The sequence below is a fragment of the Mesocricetus auratus genome, unplaced genomic scaffold (assembly GCF_017639785.1).
Source record: "Mesocricetus auratus isolate SY011 unplaced genomic scaffold, BCM_Maur_2.0 Super-Scaffold_100007, whole genome shotgun sequence".
NCBI lineage: Eukaryota > Metazoa > Chordata > Mammalia > Rodentia > Cricetidae > Mesocricetus > Mesocricetus auratus.
Window position 1 is genome coordinate 90,442,512 of NW_024429191.1, and position 20,652 is coordinate 90,463,163.

A 20,652-nucleotide genomic window follows, 5' to 3' on the forward strand; every position below is an offset into this window, starting at 1 on the left:
AGATGATTAAATGTCATTTTCATCTGAGAAAGGAAGGGAAAATGGGATTTCCATTTGAGGATCCACCCTCGGTTAATTGTTATTTGTAGAACACAAGTAACACTGTCATTATTCTCAACCTCACACCATAAAAGCCATCCAGGGAGTGCAGGCAAACAGAATAAACAAGGACTTATTAAATGCATAATTAATGTGCGTTAAGATTAGCATACATGAATAGGAATCAGCTGGGGTTGTTACAGAGCGTGAACCCTGAACGTTATCAATTGATTAAACTTGTTATCTGCTGTGGCTCGGGAACAAATTAGAAAGCCTCCTAGGGGCACAGAGAGAGAGAGAGTGGAAGCAGGGGAGGCTTGGGGGACCTAAAGCTAGCAAAGGTGCGGAGTATTTTTATAAGTCAGTGCTCTACAAATGCCACAGCTCCATTTATGGTGAAGTGAATCACGCTTTTGCCGAGGTCATCTCTGAGCTTGGGTGGACCACCCATGGGGAACTCTGGGGTATCTGCTGACACCATTACACCTTCGGCTCAAAGGGATGGGAGCAGCCTGGCATCTGCTGTAGGGTTGGTCCTCTGTATGGCTTCTCCAGGGACCACAAGGGCCTAGTGTTGTATCTCATGCAGCCTAGCCCTGAACAGCACTGAGGATGAAATCTGGCAAAAAAAAAAAAAAAAGACACCCCTGACACAGACTACGCCCACACCCAGGAGGCAGGTCAGTTTGGCTATATGAATGAGATGAGTGACAGCCATCTGGTACCCAGGCAATGGCCTTGAGCTGCCCCTTTGTGTGAGGTGTTCTCATAGTCCCCGTTAAGCCCCCTGTGATGACTGATCTTGTTACCTTGATGGGGTTAGGATCACCATGGAAACAAACCTCTGGGTATATCTGTGAGGGAGTCCCCAAAGACTGAAGAGGGCACAGAAGACCCACCATGAATATGACCAGCACTACTCCCTGGGCTGAGATCCTGGACTGCATAAAAGGAGAAAGTCAGATAAGCACCAACATCCACCTCTCTCTGCTTCCTGAATGCTGAGTGATGAGCTCCCACCGCCATGTCTTCCTCGCCCCACCACAACAGGGAGTATCCTTTAGTTATCAGCCAAAATCATCCCATCCTCCCGCCATTTGCTTCTTCCAAGCCAGGAGAAAAGTGACCAACACTCCCTTCCAAGGGGACGGAGATGCTCCCAAACAGCTGACAGCACCAGTGTCAACAGACAACCCATTTGTTTCACTCTCATTTGGCTTGTTTGTTCCGTTTTGTTTTGCCTGTGGTGCTGGGAATGGGACCCAAGGCCTTGCACGTGTCAGGCAAGAGCTCTACCACTGAGCTATATCCCAAGCCCTCAATAGCAGTGTTTTCGGTAGTCAAAGTGACTTTTTTAACTGCCCTGTCTTCAAAGACTACAGAAAAACAAAACAAAACCACATTCCTGCTCCCAAGACTTTGGCAATGACTGTGTTGGCTTTGATGATCCATCCACTCTACACTGTTGGTTTATTTATTTTGAGACAGGGGCTATTATGTAGCTGTGGATGTCCAGGAACTTGCTATGTAGACCTGGCTGGCTTTGAACTCCCGGAGATCCTCCTGCCTCTGCTTCACAAGTGCTGGGATTAAAAGGGTGTGCCATCACACTCTTCTGTGCAAGGATGAAAGGGATGTGTGAGTAAATGGTTTCTTCTGTTAGATTGAAAGCTCTTTCAATGCAAGAACTCAATTTCATTCCCATATCCCTTTTTAAACACTGGGACCAGAGTCCTTCACCATAGCAGCTGCTAGCCACAGGTCCCTGTTGAGAACTGGAAACATGGCTAGCATTGCTGAAAAAACAGATCATTTCATTTCATTTCAGTTGGGATAAATTTAAAGACTGCAACATTCGTCCATTATGTACAGCTTTGGTTTTTGTTTCTTAGTGTATGTGAGAGAGACAGAGAGGAAGAGGGGAGGTGAGGAGGAGGGGAGGGGAGAGAGAGAGAGAGACAGAGAGAGAGAGAGAGAGAGAGAGAGAGAGACAGAGACAGAGACAGAGAGACAGAGAGACAGAGAGTTGTATGTATCACAGGGCATGGGCATGTGGAGGTCAGGAACCTTCAGGAACTGGTTCTCTTTCCATTTTGGTTCAGGAAGGGTCAGGATGACGCTACTTCAAGCCTCCCTACCAGCTTCCAGACAATTCTGTCTCACTTCCCACCTCAGAGCATGAGCGCTGGCAACGCAAGTACTTGCTCTAACACTTGGATGTTTTATTCCAAGACACGGCCTCTCTGTGTGGCCCTGGCTGTCCTGGAACTCACCCTGTAGACCAGGCTGGTGTGGAACTCAGAGATCCGCCTGCCTCTGCCTCCCAAGTGCCCAGCCACAACATTTTGATTTTTATGTTGGTTTCAGGGATCTGAATTCGGGTCATCAGGTATTTGTGTGGCAGGTGGTTTTTACCCACTGAACTATGTCCTCGGCTTACAACTCTATTTTCAGAATGACTAAATTACATTTTAACCATTAAAATTCAATATCCACATTGAAATGTGCCATGAGCATAAAACACACACTTCAAAACATATATGGCCTTCCAAGTTTTAATTACAGATTCGATGTTGAAATGGTAACAGTGCAGCTACATTAGATGGGATGTATTTTGTAAATTAATTCCATTTACTCTTTTCTTCCTTTATTTTTAAAATTTATACCCCAGGGGAGATTTTATAAGAAATTATATATATATATATATATATATGCATAGCTATAAAACATATGCATAGTCACATATCTTTCCTATTTATGGCTATCAGAGAGTTTAAAAATCCACATAGTATTCTTCTATATTTCTTTTTTTAAAGATATATATTTCTTTGTATGTGCGTGAGTGTTTTGCTCATCTATGCGCACCCTTGGATGTTAGAAGAGGGTGTCAGATCCCCTCGGACTGGAGCTATGGATAGTTGAGAGCTGCCAGGTGTGTGCTGGGGACTGAACCCAGGTCCTCTGTAGAAGAACAAGTGCTCTTAACAGTTGAGCCGTCTCTCCGGCACTGCATCTCTGAGATGTAGGTGTGACGCTGCTTTGCACCGCAAATGTTCAGAGAGAACGACAAAGATTACTTCCTCTCCTCTCATCTGCACCAAAATAAGCATCTTCAGGTCATGTGACTGGATTAGAAATTAGAAATATAATCAGTGGCCAGGAAACAAAATGGCATTGCGGGGATAAAATTGTGACAACTAATGGAAAAAATCCCACTCCTTTTGAAAGCGATTAAAGTGTGATATGATAATTGGTTGTAAAATGGTAGAATATTAATTCAGACCCTAGGAACATACGTCGCTGTTACCCTGGCAGCCAATGACTAAAAGATATACACAGTAAATGACACTTGAATTGTTTTTCCAAGGGAGGTAAAGCAATTCTAGAAAATGTATTGTTAACTAAATGTCTTATGTAGCAGCAATGGGTCCCAAGCTTGGCAATGTCCCTAGCAAAGGCGTGAGAATAAGTGTCACAGTGATCTCCAGGAGACAGGATACCTCCCTCAAAACCTGAGGTAAGCCAAGGGGCTATTTTTTTTTCAGGAGGACATAAACTGACACGGACCCATTATGCTGCCTTGGCCAGGAGAGGTAGCAGGTTGTCTATTTGAAAGTGGGAAAGGAGGAGGAGCAGGAGGAGAAGCAGGGGGAGGAGCAGGAGGAGAAGGAGCAGGGGAAGAGAAGAAGGAGGAGGAGCAGGAGGGCGAGGAGCAGGAGGAGGAAGAGCAGCAGGAGGAGCAGCAGGAGGAGGAGGAGCAGCATGAGGAGGAAGAGCAGGAGGAGGAGGAGAAACTGTCCCATTCTGAGAGCAGCCTTGCCTGGCACTGGACATCACGACTCAGCATGCATCCGTTTTCCTGGACAAGCTATCGGAATCCAAGTCTGTGCCCCACTCAAGAACAAAGCAGAACTGTATCGGAGGCAGCAGCGCAACTGCTACAGCTCTGGCCACACAAGCGAAAGGCCCTGGGCACACTCTGCAACAACTCACAAATCAAGTGTGGTGGCACACACCTGCAGTTCCGGCAATCAAGGAATAGAGGCAGGATGACCCCGAGCTCAAGGTCATCCCTGGCTACAGGTTGAAGCTTGTGTGTTTATGTATGTATGTATGTGCTCACGTGTGTATGTGCGCATACATTTGTACAAGTACACATGTGTACGTACAGGTATAGAAACCAGACATCCACATCAGGACATGCTAATCACTCTCCACCCTATTTTTTGAGACAGGGTCTCTCACTGAACCGGAAGCTCCTGGATTCAGCCAGACTGGCTGGGTACCAAACTCCAGGGTTCTTCTTTCTTACGCTGTACATAGTGACGCATGTCTGTAATGTCATTACCTGAGATGCTGAGGCGGTAGGATTGCCAGAGTTTCAGGCCAGCCTGGGATACAGATTGGGTTCCAGGCTAGCTTGGGCTATACAGCGAAACCTTGCCCAAAAATAAAAAAAAGGTTAATAAATAAACAGATGAATAGCTACACAAATAAGGCCTTATTTAATAAATAAACAGATGAATAGCTACACAAATAAGGCCTTATTTAATAAATAAACAGATGAATAGCTACACAAATAAGGCCTTATTTAATAAATAAACAGATGAATAGCTACACAAATAAGGCCTTATTTAAACCCTGTTCTGGCCACGGTAGCAAGGAAGCATAAGGTTAACCAGAAACTTGGCAAATCAATACAAAAACTGTCTTCCAACTATCTTGCTTTGACTTTTGTCTTTACATAAGAGGTAGGGGGATGACGTAACAGAGTCACTGTGGAAACTGGTCTTCATTTTAACACAAATAATCCAAGTGCAGCCTTAGCTTGCGGCTTTGGCCAGGAAGCAGGGCTCTGGAGTCCTGTGTGTCCACAGCCCTTGGCAGTGGTGGTGGCCTCTCAGCTCGCCTGGCACTTGCACATGGGATCACACAGGGACCCTGGAGCTGCCATTTCTCACTCTAGGAGTTCACGCCAGGCCGCATGCTCACATCCCACAGCATAATTTGAAAGTGTGCTCGCAACTTCTGCTACAGCACACACCCAGGAACCCGATATGTTGAGCAAAATGTCATCCCGTGCCGGAGCCCATGCTAATTATAACGTCAGGCTTCCCACTGAGGTGCTGATAATTAAAGGAGAATATTACAGTGTTTTCAAACTCCTGTAGTAAACGAGAGGGATCTTGAAGTAACCTGCTGGAGATGAGAATTAAAGTGCTCTGAGCTGTCCCCCTTGAAGTTCACCTGACTAGAACTGGAGGATCCATAAAGGATTAAACTAAGGAGCCCCAGAGGAGAAGGAAGGGGCAGGGAAGGGGGCGGGGACAAAGGAGCTCACACTCACCAGGCTCCATACTACCTTAAAGCTGGGAGACACAGCGGGTGGCCTGCCTGTTGCAGGAGCTGCTAACTCACTTCATTCCGAAGTGCAAGGTGAGATGTAGTCACCAATTCACATCTGCCAGCGCTGAGATGCTCAGGCCTTTACACGTGGCTAGTATGACATTTGGTGCCTGTAGGAGCTAAGCTCATGCCCTACTGACTCTACAGTCCATCCTCACCTGCTGGTGACGGATGTGTGGAGGGGACACCGCTCAGGCATTCCTTCTGTAACCCTCAGTGGAGTTCTCTCGGTGACAGCTCTGGATATGGCAGAGGCCTCCCATTCAGGTTGTCAGGCCTGGTGCAGAACGTGGACCAGGACATCTGGAGCGAGAAGTCCTTCAACACACCCGGCTGGTACCACAGACGCTAACATTTCATGTTGTTAAAAAAGTGAAATAAAATAGAAAAGCAAAATGTGTTCTCTGAACTTTTTTTTTTTAATAACTGAAGTGTTTTGCCATCCATCAGCAGAAAAGAGCCCAGAGCTCGCTGAAGTAGGAGGAGAGAAGGGTTGAAAGAGAGTGCACCCCACCTGTAGTGACTGGCTGGTTGGCCCTAGGCTCCATCTTGGAACTTCTGCATCTCTGTCTCACTCAAGAGGACAAATATCTAAACACAATCACGGAATACTTCCTGTGGTGTCTAGCACTTCCAAGGCCTTAGTAAATACCTTTGATTATCATCAATAATTCACGGTTGTGTGTGGTGCTCACCTTGGGCTGGGCCCGAGCTACTGATGGCTGAGAATGACCCCAATGACTGAAAGAAGAGTGTGACTTAGAGTGATGATGTCATGTTTTCCCTGAGAAAATCTGCATCTAATAATAACGTTCCACGAAGTCTTTGTCCCAAGAAAATGAGATGCTATGCTGTTCTCTGTAACTCTCGTGTAAGCTGTAGCCCCGGGCTTGTTCTGAAAGCTGACCCTCTGAAGCCACCCAGGGGCGATGTGAACAGTTGAAGCAGACAGAAGCCGGTGCCCTACGCCATGATCAGTAGCATCAGTTCTTAAAGCGTGGGACTCACAGACACCCCAGTGCCAGTACTTCCTTGAGTGATGCTGAACTCAGTCCTGAGTTACAACATACTAAAAGCATATAAGACTGGAGGCAGGGAACAAAGTGGGAGGAGCTTAACAAGAGAAACAATGGACTTCAGAGAATGAAAAGGTTTCCATGTGACATGGTAGTTCTAACCCCAAGCTATGTAAATAGGAAGATATGTACACACACACACACACACACACACACACACACACACACACACACACACACAGATGGGCAGAGCCGCATCAGTCCCAAATAAACACACAGGAGGCTATATTAATTATGAAGCTGTTGGCCTTGCTTGTTTCTTACTGGCTAGCTCTGACTTAAGTATTTATCCCATAGTTGCTAATCTAAGTATTTCTCTTACCAGAGAATAGTTCCGGGCTTCCTACCCCATGGCGTTATATCTTGAGTCTCGTGTTTCTCCTTCCCAGAGTCCTCCTCGACTCCTAGTCCCACCTATCTTAGTTCCCTATTGGCCAAACAGTGCTTTATTGACATAATCACAGGACTTCCCATATCAACACACACTCCTATTTAACACTGAACAAGGCAGAAGGAAGCCAAATACCCGTGAGGCAGTGAATGCAAGCCCAGTGACACGCATCCACTTCTTTTCTTGTTGCTGTGACAGGAACATCTCAATGGCTGATTTTGGTACGGGGCTTGAGAGGATATGGCCCTTCGTGGCAGGTGGGAGGTAGGATTGGGAGGCAGCTGACTACACTGCATCCACAATTAGGCACAGCAAAGAGATGGACACTGGGCTCAGCCCACACTTTTTGTGATTCAGTCCCCGCTCCTTAGGGTGGTGTCTCTATCCAGGCAGGTGTCCCCACCTAGTGGAACCTTCCTGGAAACCTGAGGTGTGTCTCCAGACTCAGTCCCATTGATGACGGTTACCATCATGTTACAGAATGGAGAACGTTCTGGGCTTAAAGGAGAAGCAGAACCAATACAAATGCGATAAAGCAAAGGGACCGAGTGAAAGAAACTAGTGCAGCAGGCCACACAGTTGGTGCATGACATCATCCATGGGAGAGCAGAGGGAGAAAACTGGGATAGAAAGTGGGTAGAGCTGGGGGACCGGGAAGCTATTGCTGCGGGTTATGTGATTTCTCTACAGGCTGGTGAGAATGTACGAACCAGACAGTGCAATGATCACACACCTTTGATTCTTGTCTACTCTAAAGGGTGGGTATTGCAGTGTGTGGATTCTTTCTCAATTTAAAAAGAGAAATTAGCTGCAGCAGTGTCCTCTGGGTGGGAGGGTAAGAGACATCTTCAAGTGGGCCTTGTGCAATCCCTTTCTTTAAAACAGAGCATCATGGGAGAAGGATGTCATATGGTGATGTTCTCCGGGAAGGGGAGAAAACCCTTGAATATGCTTTTACCTTAGGTAGGAGACAGCCAGGAGTGCATTCACCATGAGTGTCTCTTGTCACAAAAAGTGGAGTGGCCACCTGATTGGTGACGTGGTGCTAATTTAAACAGGCAAGCAGAAGAAGGGGTCCATTCGATGGGGATGGGAACTGCTGTGGTCCGAGCCTGCATGCGATTTGAGTGCTTGATGCCAGCTGGTGGCACTGCCTGGGGAGGTGAAGCCTAGCTAGAAGAAGCAGGACACTTGTACTCGGTCCCTGGGTCCTGTCATCTATGCCACAGACCAAGGTGCTCTGTCCGCCATGCCTTCTCCCTCTGTGATGAGCTAAACCCATGGGAGCCGTAGGCCAAAACTAAGTCTTCTTCCCTTTGAACCCCAAATCTGTTCCTCACTGAAGTGGGTTTCTTTGAGGTACTGAGGTTACAGTGGCACGCAAGTGGGGAATTCAGCGATGTCCCCAAGGTACCCTGGCACCATCACCCCTGCACCCCCTTGCCCCATGCCCCCTCACCCCTGCACCCATACACCCCCACATCCCCACATCCCCACACCCTCACAGCCGCACACCCTCACTGAACACACAGGAGAAAAAGCCAGGTAAACACCGTGTCTTCTGAACCCCACCCACCCTCTCTCCGGGTAAGAGCCAGATAAGTTGCAGCATGCACTCAGCAGGTGTGTAGAGTCATTTGGAAGCCTAAACAGATGGGTGGAAAACAAGAAGTCTGGGGTGGGGGAACAAAGAAGACAGAGCTGGAGCCCACCAGAGGTCCCAGGACAAGACGAAAATCCAGGAAGACTCAAGCCAATTGTTTCCGGCCAGTGTTCCAATGATTGTCTTGCTTTCTGTGGCCAGCCAATGAGGACTACAGAAACACCTAGTGCCTGAGCCTATTACAGATGCCCTCTTAGCAAAAGAGAACTATCCAATTCCTAACTGTCCAGAGTTATCTGGGGAGAGAGGCTCTACATGCAGTCAAAGAATTCGAATAAGAAGGTGGCAGGGGGAGATGAGACCCAGCAGAGAAGACAACGGGACATGGATGAGGTGACAGCCTGTGGAAGCTGCGAGGAACAAGGAATGGATTCCGGAAACCTGCCCCGAGAGCCTCTGATGCATCCATCTCGTTAACAACTTAAGCACTGGTTTAAGACCTTTGACCTCCACAGCTGCAGGAGAATAAGTCTGGTCTTTATCTTTTTCTTTTTTTAAGTCATTATGTTAGTAAAAAGTTGTCAAAGCAACTGTAAAGGATGGTGTTTGAAGACAGCTTGGGGTCGGGGAGGGGGGAGATCATAAAGTCATAAGGATGAAGCCCTTGGGAATGAGATTAGTTCCAGTATTAACAACAACAGAAACAAAAAGACCACATGCAAGGATACCAGGCTAGCCCAAATAAGATCATCTCTGTCATAAACTCCAACTTCCTTTTCTGCCTCCATCATAAGAGGACACGAGGCTAGCTCACATAAGACTTTCCCTGTTGTATAACTTCTTTCTCTACTTTGGTGGTATGTTGAGAACCAGGGGTTCTGGGGGGCTTAATTCACTTGGGGAGATCCCCTTCCCCAAACCACTTTTATCTCATCACAAGTAATCATATTTGTTTTCATAGGGAAGTTTGATTCTAAATCTTACAAAAGAATGAAGAAAATAAAAATTAGTCATAAACCTAACCCTCAGGAACAGCCTGCCACCCTTAATATTTTGTTTTCTAAATTTGTTCTTGAGTTCCCTGAAACTCAAATCACTTCTGACTCAAGCCCCGAGCATTCCTTTTGAAGTCATTATTAGAAACTAGCAATGATGACAAGCCAAATAATTAAAATCAACCGCTGTGCTGTCCTGGAGACACAAACAGCAGCCCTCAGGTCTCTATATCACAGCAACAACTGTCAAAACGAACTCAGCTCTTGACTGCAAGGAGAGGACAACGAGAAGCGAGTCATGCAGGCTCCACTGCGGGTCTCCATGTCAACCTCAAGTGTGAAGGGGAGGAAGCCTGAGAACCTGCTGTTCACCCCAGCATCCATGCAAAAGCTGGGTGTGTGTGTGTGGGGCACCTGCAACCTCAGAGCTGGGCAGATGGACATGAGTGGATCCCCGGGGTTTACAGGCTAGCCCGGCTAGCCTCATCACTGGGCCCCAGGTCCTGGTGAGAGATGCTGCCTCAGAGTAAGGTGGAGACTGAACAAGAAAAGCATCCGATTATCAACCTCTGTAACACACACACACACACACACACACACACACACACACACACACACACACGCACACACTCACGCACACACTCACGCATACACAGCACATCTGGTAGCCAACACAGAAAGAGAATGGATCATTCAGTTGTTGGTTAGCCTCTGCTCTCCTAGAGAGGAGGTGAGACTGTCCTTCCTGGCATTGGAGAATGGCCATGGACTAGGTCAGAGCTCCAGAACACACTCTGATCATGGCTTGATAAAGGATGTGGCGGTGACCTTTGAGAGAGATGCCCCATCTAACAAGGGGAAACACACAGATTTAACTAACTAAATATATAATGGTCCATGTCACATCAGGGGGAGATACCACACAGGCCTGCTGTGATGGCACTGCCTTGCCTCAAGCCCAAGGGACTGGGACTGGAATCGTGAGCCAAGGTAAACCTTTTTTCCTTTAATTTGGTTTCTCTCAGGTATTTTGTCAAAGTAATGAAAAGTAACTGACAAAGGTCTGTAACTTCACTGGAGTCAAGGAGAGGCTGGGAAACTCATTTGTCCTCTCATGCAGGTTTGGCACATTAACTCAAGTGTCCTCGGGTGTGTCCTCACACTCCCAAACACTCTGGAGCCAGGCCATCCATTAACAAACCTTTCTTTTTTCTTCATCACGATACAGATTTTTAAACAAAATGTCATCCTCAGGATGTACAAAACTGAACCAGCAAAGACAAAAAGTTAAAAAAAATCAATTATCCATTAAGTCATTGTGGAAAGTCCATCTGAAAACCCAGGGTCTTGGAGAAGGTCAAAGCTGCACCTAAATTTTTAATAAACCATAAAGGATGGCGTTAAAAAAAAAGAGACCTTTCCAAAGGCAGCTGGAGCTGGACAAGCTCTGGAAATGACTTGTCAGAGGATGGCATGTTACTGACAGGAAGTGTGGGTGAGTTATTCTCTTCAGACTAAATCAGAAACCAGAGGCAGGAGAAATGAACCCTGCTGGGAACTTCAGAGTTAGGTGATTTATTTTCATTTGGGTCTCATGTAACTCAGGCTGGCCTCGAACCTGCTGTGTAGCTAAGGATCTTCCTGCCTCTCCCTTCCAGTGTGCTGGGACAATGACTGGTATTTTTCAGGTGGGAGGAAACTCAGGAGCCCTCAGATTTCCAGTGGGCAATTTAAGATACTGTGGGGAGTATGACAGAGCCCCCAACAGTGCAAACCCACTTAGGTCTGCTCTGGGCACTGTGTGTCGGGTCTCATATGCGACTCCATTGGAAGACACGCTGTGGAGAGCTTTAGAAAGTTAACCAAGAAGGTGCACATCTGACTCAGAGATGGCTGAAACACTGAGAAGGAAATGGGAGAGAGATGGGCAATGAGGAAAATTCTAAGAAAAGCAGCTTGTCTATGATTACACAATAGAAACTGCAGTGACTACAATGGAAAGTGCTAGAGAAACAGGTTTCTCTTCTCCCAGAGGAAGAGGCCAGCTTAAAAGTGGCCTGGTGCCTGGTGTTTTAGGCAGATTCCATGAATACCAGATATAATAACACAGACAAGGCTACACACAGTGTCGTCTTTGCACAAAAAAGAGAGCACTAGTTCTCCAGAGGAATGATTTCATCCCTGCTGTGTTCTCTGTTTCTACAAAACCAATGCCAGGAAACAGCAGAGTCATATCTCCATGAGCCTTAAGAGAGAAACTTTGTCACCTTAGTGAGTCATGGCTGGCTGTGCTGCTCCTGTCACAGACAACAGACAGGATCTATGAACTCTGAGTGGGTCTGTAAAACAAATCACCTCTGACAGCCCCCAGGGACCATGACTGAGCATGCTCAACTTTCAGCAAAAGATGGATGGGAACAATTAAGAGCTCAAGACTGAAAAAGTCATGGTTGGAAGACCCAAGGAACCTAGTCCACACAATGACCCCCATCTATCAAATGCTCAGAGGGTCTGAATATAGCTAATGGCTGTTTTTCTCAGAAGAAACCATTTCACCCATGAGAAAACCAAACAGTATTTGGAGATAAACTCATCAGTGGGCGACAGAACTAGAGGTCTACAGTGTGTCCCTAGTAGCTCCAGATCCTTCACTAATTTATTTTTTGTAGTAGCCTTATTGTTTTTATTTTATGCTTACCTGTGTCTTCTCATTGTTTTTAAAAGAAGTATTGCCTTTTAAATCAAGCACCAGTAAGTGTTCCCCCATAAAATTAAATCCCAAGCCTTCAAAAAAGTTATTCTGTAATAGGAAAAGATCTGTAATAGGAAAAGGTTCCTACAAAGAAAACATGCGAGTGAAGTATGAATGTTAATCAAGGCAGAATTCCATACTGTCTTTTTTTTGTATACGTGTGCAGTGGGGTGCATGTTTGTTTGTGGGTGTGCATGTTTGTGTACAGGTGTGTGTGTGTGTGTATTATGTAAAAAGCTATAAATCAACCTTTGGTGTTATTCCTCAGCTCTGTCCACCTAATTTTTGGTGGCAGGGTCTTTTCCTGGCCTGGAACTCACCAAATAAATAGTTTGGCCGACCAGCAAGTCCCGGGGATCCTCCTGTTCCCACCTCCCCGGTGCCGAGATGATGGGCACATGTCACCACCATATCCAGCTTTTTGCCTTGGATTTTGTGGATGAAACCATCACTTGCACAGCAGACACTTCACTGTGAACTATCTCCCGAGCCCCTGAATTCCCTACATCCTTAACAGCATCAGTCAGAACTGGAGACATCCTGCACTTCCAGGAGGCTCCCTCTATCCCAGAATCATGGGTGGTACAGAATTATGTTCCACGTGATTATGTACCTGGTACCAAATATGTAAAGAAAGGGACTCCTGGGTCAAAATAACAGAGGTTGCTTAAAGTAACTGGAATGGGGAGATGGAACATGCAAAGATCATTCTAGAATGAATCACCCACAGCATAGAATGGCCTCCACTCCCCTCCAAATAGGACTCATGTCACTACCAACTGCATAGCTGTGTGGACAATGGCTCAACCCTCAGGCAGGTGGCAGACAGCCCCAGGACCAGTTCTCACCTGGAACGTTATGTAAGGTGATGGCCAGGATGAGCAGAGCGATCCTCCTCCAACTGCTGACCCCAGGCTGCCCTGGGTTCCCTTGCACAGGCCCTGAGGGAGCAGTGCCCTCTGGGAGGCCAGCGGCTGCCACCTTCTTCCTCTGGTATACCTCGCCATTCTCGCTCTTGTCTGTGTAAAAAGAACAGAGAGAGGGGGGGCTATAAAAGCGTTCACTCTGACTCCTGGGCAGGCAGCAGCAGCAAGAGGAAGCCTCAAAGCCAGGGACTCTACATCCAGACTGCCATGAAGCGTCTCCTCTTGGTGGCTCAGGCACTCCCTGGGACAGTCATTCAGCAAGGACTTGGGAACCAGACACTCTGTGCCTGGAGTCTGAGCTCAAAGAAGGATAAAAATGGCCACGTAAGGAGAAGGATGCTGAGGGTTGATGAGGAGCAGATTATGGAATCAGGCTATCATTTTTACTTCATAGCCCTGCCACACACCAGCTGAGCGATGCGTGCTAACCAGGGGTTTTCACTCTCTGTACTGTATTTCCTGACTAAACAATGCAGCAATGAAACATTTTCTGGAGGTTACAGGGCCGTAGGGAGTGAGAGATGTCCTGGGTGACTGTGTGTTGTTGGCACAGGCACTGGTCATGTCAAGTACCATCATTTCAGCCCCATGAGAGTTCAGCTGCATATAGTAACTCCACCTCCTTGTCCAGCAGTATATGATAACCCTGCCTCCTTGTCCAGCAGTATATGATAACCCTGCCTCCTTGTCCAGCAGTATATGATAACCCTGCCTCCTTGTCCAGCAGTATATGATAACCCTGCCTCCTTGTCCAGCAGTGTATGATAACCCTGCCTCCTTGTCCAGCAATATATAATAACCCTGCCTCCTTGTCCAACTGTATATGATAACCTTTCACTCTGTACAGCTCTATACAATAAACACACTGAGTTTCTGGGGTGCTGCGGCTTCTCCACCGAGAGCCCATCCCACCAGCTTTTCTATGTGGACATGTCTGTGTGTTTGTCATTTCTTCATTCCCTCACTACTCCAGTTAGCGCAATCCCTGGAACCAAGCAAGGATGTGACAAAGGTTTGTGATGATTCAACAAGAGAACACGCGGTTGTGCCCGGGAATGTGTGGATTGGTGTTGTCCGTAACATGTTCCCTTTCTCCAAGAACCCTCCAGAATTATGTATGTGACCCTACTCCTGGTCACCCTGAGACTCAAGGGGAACAACTCAGATGTCAGGATCAGCCAATAAGATTCCCTCTCCTAGGATGCAGGGTGACTTGCAGGCATGAAGCTAACCATGGTTTAAAAGCAGCTGTATCAGATAGACAGAAGGAAGCAATATGCCCAGTAAGCAGAGACAGGCATGCACATAGCCAAAGAGAGAAGACAGACAGACAGACAGACAGACAGACAGACAGAAATACATAGCAGCCCAAATCCTGAAGGGGCTGAGTTTCCTACACTAATCATCTGAAAACTCCACACTTTATCAATTCCATGGCTCAGAACCCAATTTCCAGTCTTGGGAGGCCGAGACAGGAGAATACATAAAAGATTCTGTCTCAAAATAAAATTCCTCTAGTTTAGACTAGAGTGCTGTTGTTTCTTAGACTGTTCCCTCAATGGTATTTTTAGATGCGTGGCCATCCTTGACTGTGGGAGATGGCGGAAGCTTGACACTCTGGGACTCTGGGCGTGACACTATAGTCCATGCTCTTGACTGATGGTGACAGGGACCCTCAACAGTCTTCCTTCCCATCTCCACTCAGAGAACTTCCTTCTAAAAGTGGGAAATCCCTTCTATGAAGATGGAAGCAGAACTTCCTCAAATCCAGTTCAGGAAACAAGGCGCTGGTGGAATGGTTCAGCGTCTAAAAAGCACTTGCCAATCAAGCCCGGAAACCGGAATCTGGTATCTAGAACCCACAGCGGAAGCAGAGACCTGACTCCTGCCAGCCGTCTCTGACCACCATGCTGTGGCCTGTGTGCCCCGCCCCACCAGTCACATACTAAAAATAAAGGAATAACGTTTAAAATGGAAACAACGAATACCTATGGGGTCTCCTGGCCCTTTATTGAAATAGAAACAACATTTGTTGTTTCTGCTGGGGTCTCCTGGCCCTTCATTGTGTGTGTGTGTGTGTGTGTGTGTGTGTGTGTGTGTGTGTGTGTGTGTGTGTGTGTATGTATCTCATCTAATGCCTTCTTTGTCACACCAGGCTAGCATAGTTTGTCTCAACTTTTGGGATGCTGACTCCAAAGTCCCATGGGGTGAAGAGATGGCTTAGCAGTTGAAAGAACTCAAGTGAGGTTCCCAGTACCCATATCAAGTGGCTAACAACCTCCTGTAACCCCAGCTCCTGGGGATCCAATGTCCTCCTCTGGCCTCTGCAGGCAACTACACTCACACAGACAGACACACATGCATGCAATTAAAGAAAAAAATCCTTTTAAAATGAGAAAGAAAAGGGAGCAGAGAGAAAGGAAGAAAGGAGGGCATGGCAGGGAGAGCAGGGAACGAGAATGAAAGGGGGGAAGGGAAGGAGAACCTTTAACTGATTCTCCACAGGGCATGACTCACAGGGAATGTGGCATCCCGCAGCTCTTCATAGGCAACCCTTGGCATTCCATCCAGGCTGGTGTGTATGTGTGTGTGTGTGTGTGTGTGTGTGTGTGTGTATGTGTGTGTGTGTACGCACACACATGTAAATGTGTTACTGCACACTCGTTACTGACCCTTGATCCCATCTTTACTGTCGGACACATTAAGGGAAGCTTCCTGAACGAATGCACAGGTGTTTCTGGGTGCATGAGGTGGAAGTGCTCATACATCTTAAGTTGATAACATCTGGATGACTTGGACTGCACAGCCTGGTCCGGGAGTCCCCAGAATTCCAAGCTCGCAGCCTAGAGACATCATGAGACACTTGAGTGCTGACCACGAGTCTAGCACCTGCTTCCCTGTCTTCTTTTCCGGGGATTCTCATGTCCCTGCGCGTCCATAGGTGACACCTGGAGGGCACAAACCTGCAGCCATGAGCTGAACAAACTCTCTGCTGCCTGGACACAGCTGCCATTACAACACGACAAACCCTGAAGTCCTCTCTATGGTGGCGTTGAGCCATCTTGAGCAGCGCTTTCAAAAGCACAATGGAAGTCACAATCCGCTCTGCAGCCAAACATGCACAGATGGTCTGGAAGCCTCACTGTGTCCTCAAGGATTCAAGACACATCTAGGGAGGTGGATTTGGAGCTAGCCTCTTCTTTCACAGCCCATGGGCCCGGCCACCCGAGGACACAGATGCTCTGCGGTCCCTGAGAGAGGGTGACTTGTGGAATCAAATGGGCCCAGTGATGGAATCTCAGGCCTCCAATGAATACAGCAATGCTAATCAACAGATCACCAGCCATGAGAGAGTGTAATAAAAGCCCCAGATCTCGCTGGAGATGAGTTCATTAAGATAACACAGCAGGCAGAGTCTTACCTACTGAGTGCACACAGCTTCAAATCCCTGAGAAAAGTCTCTGTTTCAAAACCCTGTTACAAAGCACAGTACAGGGATATAGAGTTGGGAATGGAAACGAGTCATACCAAGGATGCCAGGAAAAGGTAGTTGTACATTTATTAAGATAGAGAGAAGTAACTTACATGAAAAATCTATGGCTCTATGGTCCCCGAACCTCGGCTGTGATCCAAGAGAGAGCAAGAGCCCACCCTGTACCTTCTTTTATTCCTGATTCTCCCACATACCTATGACCACACCCCAAGGGGGCGTGGTCAGTGCTGTGGGTACGTGATCTCTTCCTACATTTAGTGACTATGTACTTGTGTGCGTATGAACAGCACTGACGTGCAAATCCCAAGTATGGAAGAAGAGGCCTGGGGAGATGACAGCTCACTCAGTACAGCAAATCACTTTGCACGTGTGAAGACCTGAGTTCAGATCCCTAGAAGCCTTGGAAAAATCTGGCCAGAGGCTGAAATATGGCTGCCATGTTTGACTCCTGGGACCTACATGGTAGAAGGAGTGAACCAACTTCCAAAAGCTGTTCTCTGACCTCCAAATACTGACCATAGCATATGTGTTTGAGTGCACGCATGTGTACACACACCAAACACACTAAATTATATAAACGTAACTGAAAAAATTCAAACCCAGCAGATACCCGTAATCCTAGTGAGGGCATGATGGGACATGAAGATAAAGAGATTCCTAGAATATTGCTGGAGCTCCAGGTCAAAGAGAAAGCCTGTCTCAAAAAGTAAGGACGAAAACACATAGTTGTCCTCTGACCTCTCCACATGCATATCTGCACACATACAAGCACACACATGCATGTGTGTGTGAATGTCCTACCTGCATGTATGTGTGTGTACCATGTGTACACAGTGCCCATGAGAGCCACAATAGGGCCTTGTTTCCCTCTAAACCAGAGCTCCAGATGGTTGTGAGCCATCATGTGGGTTGGGAACTATACCCAGGTCCTCTGCAAGAGCAGTGAGAACGCTTTAATTGCTGATCTGTCTCTCCAGCCCTCAGAACCCAATTCTTAGAAAGCCCTGCTACAATGCTTATTTATAGCTGTTCCTAATTGATTCTCTGAAAACAATAAGGAAGGGTGGATATTAGTGGATCTTTTCCTTCCATGTTCTCTGTGTGTGTTTATAAAAATAAAAAGAATTAAAGGTGGGTGGGCAGCATGTGTCTGTAACCAGTGTTGAGGGGGATCTCCAGGCTCACCAACCAGCCAGCCTAGTTGAACCAATGAGCTCCAGATTTAATGAGAGTCCCTGTCTCAAAAAATAGGGTGGAGAGCAACTGGAGAGCGACATGTCAACATGTGGCCTTCACATACACACATATACACACACAAGCATGTACAGACATGGACACTGCACATTCTACATAATTACAGTACAGAGCATGTGTCAGAAAAGATGCCTCTAGCCCAACGCAGTTTCTTCCATCTGTATGCCCCCAGCCCCTTGTCCCACTCACGACTGTGGATTCTGTCTTCCTGCATAGCCGGAGTCAGCGCTGTGTCACTGTAAGGAGAATGGATGAGAGGATCCCAGGGGCTGCCATGGGACCACAGCTCTGCCAGTGTATTGCTTACTCTTCTGCTGGTGAGATAAAACACCATGGCCAAGGCAGCTTATGAAAGAAAGCATTTCATTGGGCTGACAGTTCCAGAAGGTTAGGGTTTACGATGGTGGAATGAAGGCGGGAAGGCAGGGACAGCTCACATCTCAAACCACCACAAGCAGGAGGCAGAGGGCACACTAGGAATGGCAGGAGTCTTCTGAGAACGAACAAAGCCAGGCCCCAGTGATGCACCTCCTCCAACGAGGTCACGCCTCCTAATCCTTCCTAAATAGTTCTACCAACTGACGACAGAGTATTCAAACAGATGAGCCTCGGGGGCCATTCTCATTCAGACCACCCCATTCGGGTATGTATTAGCTTCACTCAGCAAATGCTGCCACTGTGCCCAGTTTCCTTGTTGTAAAATGTCAGTACTTGATCATATGTACATAATGAGACGGTTCCAACAATTGAATTATGGGAGCATGTGATATAGTGGCTGGCTCTCAAAACGCACAACACAGTCCATGGCCTGGTTTTATAGTCTGCTGTTGCACTTAAGACTACGGGAGCATTTTCTCTGTGATTCTTTGTTAAATGGTTGTAGGGATTTTTGCTTAGTTGCAGGCCAATTATTTCTTTTAAATTCAAGCTATTTTGCTTTTTTTGAGTAACTAGAAGTTGTAGTAGCCATCTCCTGCCACAGGGAGTCACATTTTTTCTGTTCCTTCCCATCTGGAATGGGCACCTGACCTGGGAAAAGACCTTTTCTGTGTGACATGATGCACCACACCTTTAATTTCATGGACCATGTGTATCAGTGAAACCGGTAACAGAGCTGGCCCTGTCCCAGTAACCAAGAGCAGTGCATGGAGAAGGAGTCTCACTCAAGTTAGGGAGAATCTTCACACGCAGATGGGAAAGTCTCTTGCATGCTTGGTTATAAAACTCATGGCCAGAGACTGGCTTCCTAGCCCTGAACTGCAGGGAAGCCTAACCTCTGAGCATTTTACACATGCAAAGACAAGTGTATACCCATAAGCATTTAAAAACAAATAGGAAAGGGCTGGAGAGCTGGCTTAGCAACGACAGCACTTGCTGTTCTTCGACACTTTGGTTCTCAGAGCCCATGTCACACAGCTCACCATGACCTGTAACTTAAACTCCAGGGGACGCACACACCCTTCCGGACTCTATGGGCAACTGCACTCACACGTGCATATACACACCCCTAGACACGCACACGGAAATAAAAGAATAAAAATAAACAGATAAGAAAGCATTCCTCCAGTTTCCCTTTCCACTCTCTTTGCCGCTGCTTCTTCAAACTGATTTTGACCTCGAATTTGTAGAAAAGGAGGTGGCTTCAATAAGATGGGGACAAAACCAAAAGTCACATCTTGACTTTTGATCTTCTGGGGACCCGAGTCCAGAAGGCTTAAGAGAGGAAAAGGATTTCCGCGGGGATGATTTTTGACTTGATAGTACTTTTGCTGAATGACTACCTTTGGAACAAGTTAAGCATTTGAGCTGTGGCCCAACTGTCAGGCATGACATGTGGGTCAGCCGTACAGTGGCAATAAACTTGGCCTGTCGTTTGTCAAGAGAACAGTAAAGAGGGAAGGACACTATGGGCATCTCTGCCCAGCAAATCCTCTTACTTCATTGAGTCTTGACAGACAATGCATCAACGGTGTCCTCCAATCTTACAGAGCCCTTTGAGCTGACAAGGGAGAGATACAAATGTGGGTTCTGGCATAAAAACCAACGTCAGAACATCCATTAAGCCTCATCAATTGAACGCAGCTATGAGTTGAAGGGGCCACAACAGGACTGGGCTCTGTCTATCTACTTTGTCATGGGGTCGTACACCTGACACAAAATATCCCCATCTATGATCATGTTTCTGGCCATGAAATTACAAATGCATGCTAAAGGAACCGTGGGAAACCGACCAAGTACACAGAAAACGATGCAAGCCACCATGATTTCACTGACTAAAAAGTAACAACAGAGTTTAATGTATTTCCTGCCGCACACCCTAATGTGGTCACACTGGGCTGAAATACCGTCTTATATGATGGTGGGATGCTCTTTTCTCCCACTAAACATAGCAGAAGCACTTCCTCTTGGGATCAAATACCTTTCAGGCATTGCCAAGCAATACAGATTAGTCCAGAGTTTCTCATACCACTGGGCACTGGGGCTGCTTTCCAATTGCTTCCTTATTAAATATTACTACAAACACTAACCTATGCAAATGGTCAGAAATTTGGGAGGGGCCATAGACACCACTGTGAGCAACACTTTGTCAATCTCATTGGCCAGATCTCAGTTGATACTGGGTATTTCTTAATAGTGCATTCATTTATGGGATAGAGGATATGGTATTTCCCTTAATTTGTATCTCTTTGACTGTAAGTAGAATGGCCCATCGTTTG

The 20,652-nt window shown here is 46.8% G+C and overlaps 1 protein-coding gene across 5 annotated transcripts in view; it reads right to left on the bottom strand.

Annotated features, from left to right (window-relative positions):
* The window catches only part of Slc39a11 (solute carrier family 39 member 11), a 431,298-nt gene that overhangs the window by 122,838 nt on the left and 287,808 nt on the right, over positions 1-20,652 (bottom strand). For all 5 annotated transcript variants that reach the window (XM_040750017.1, XM_005069965.4, XM_040750015.1 and 2 more), the window contains exon 6: positions 13,111-13,281. In XM_040750017.1, coding sequence (XP_040605951.1) covers positions 13,111-13,281 — 171 coding nt within the window. The remainder of the gene's footprint in view (positions 1-13,110; positions 13,282-20,652) is intronic.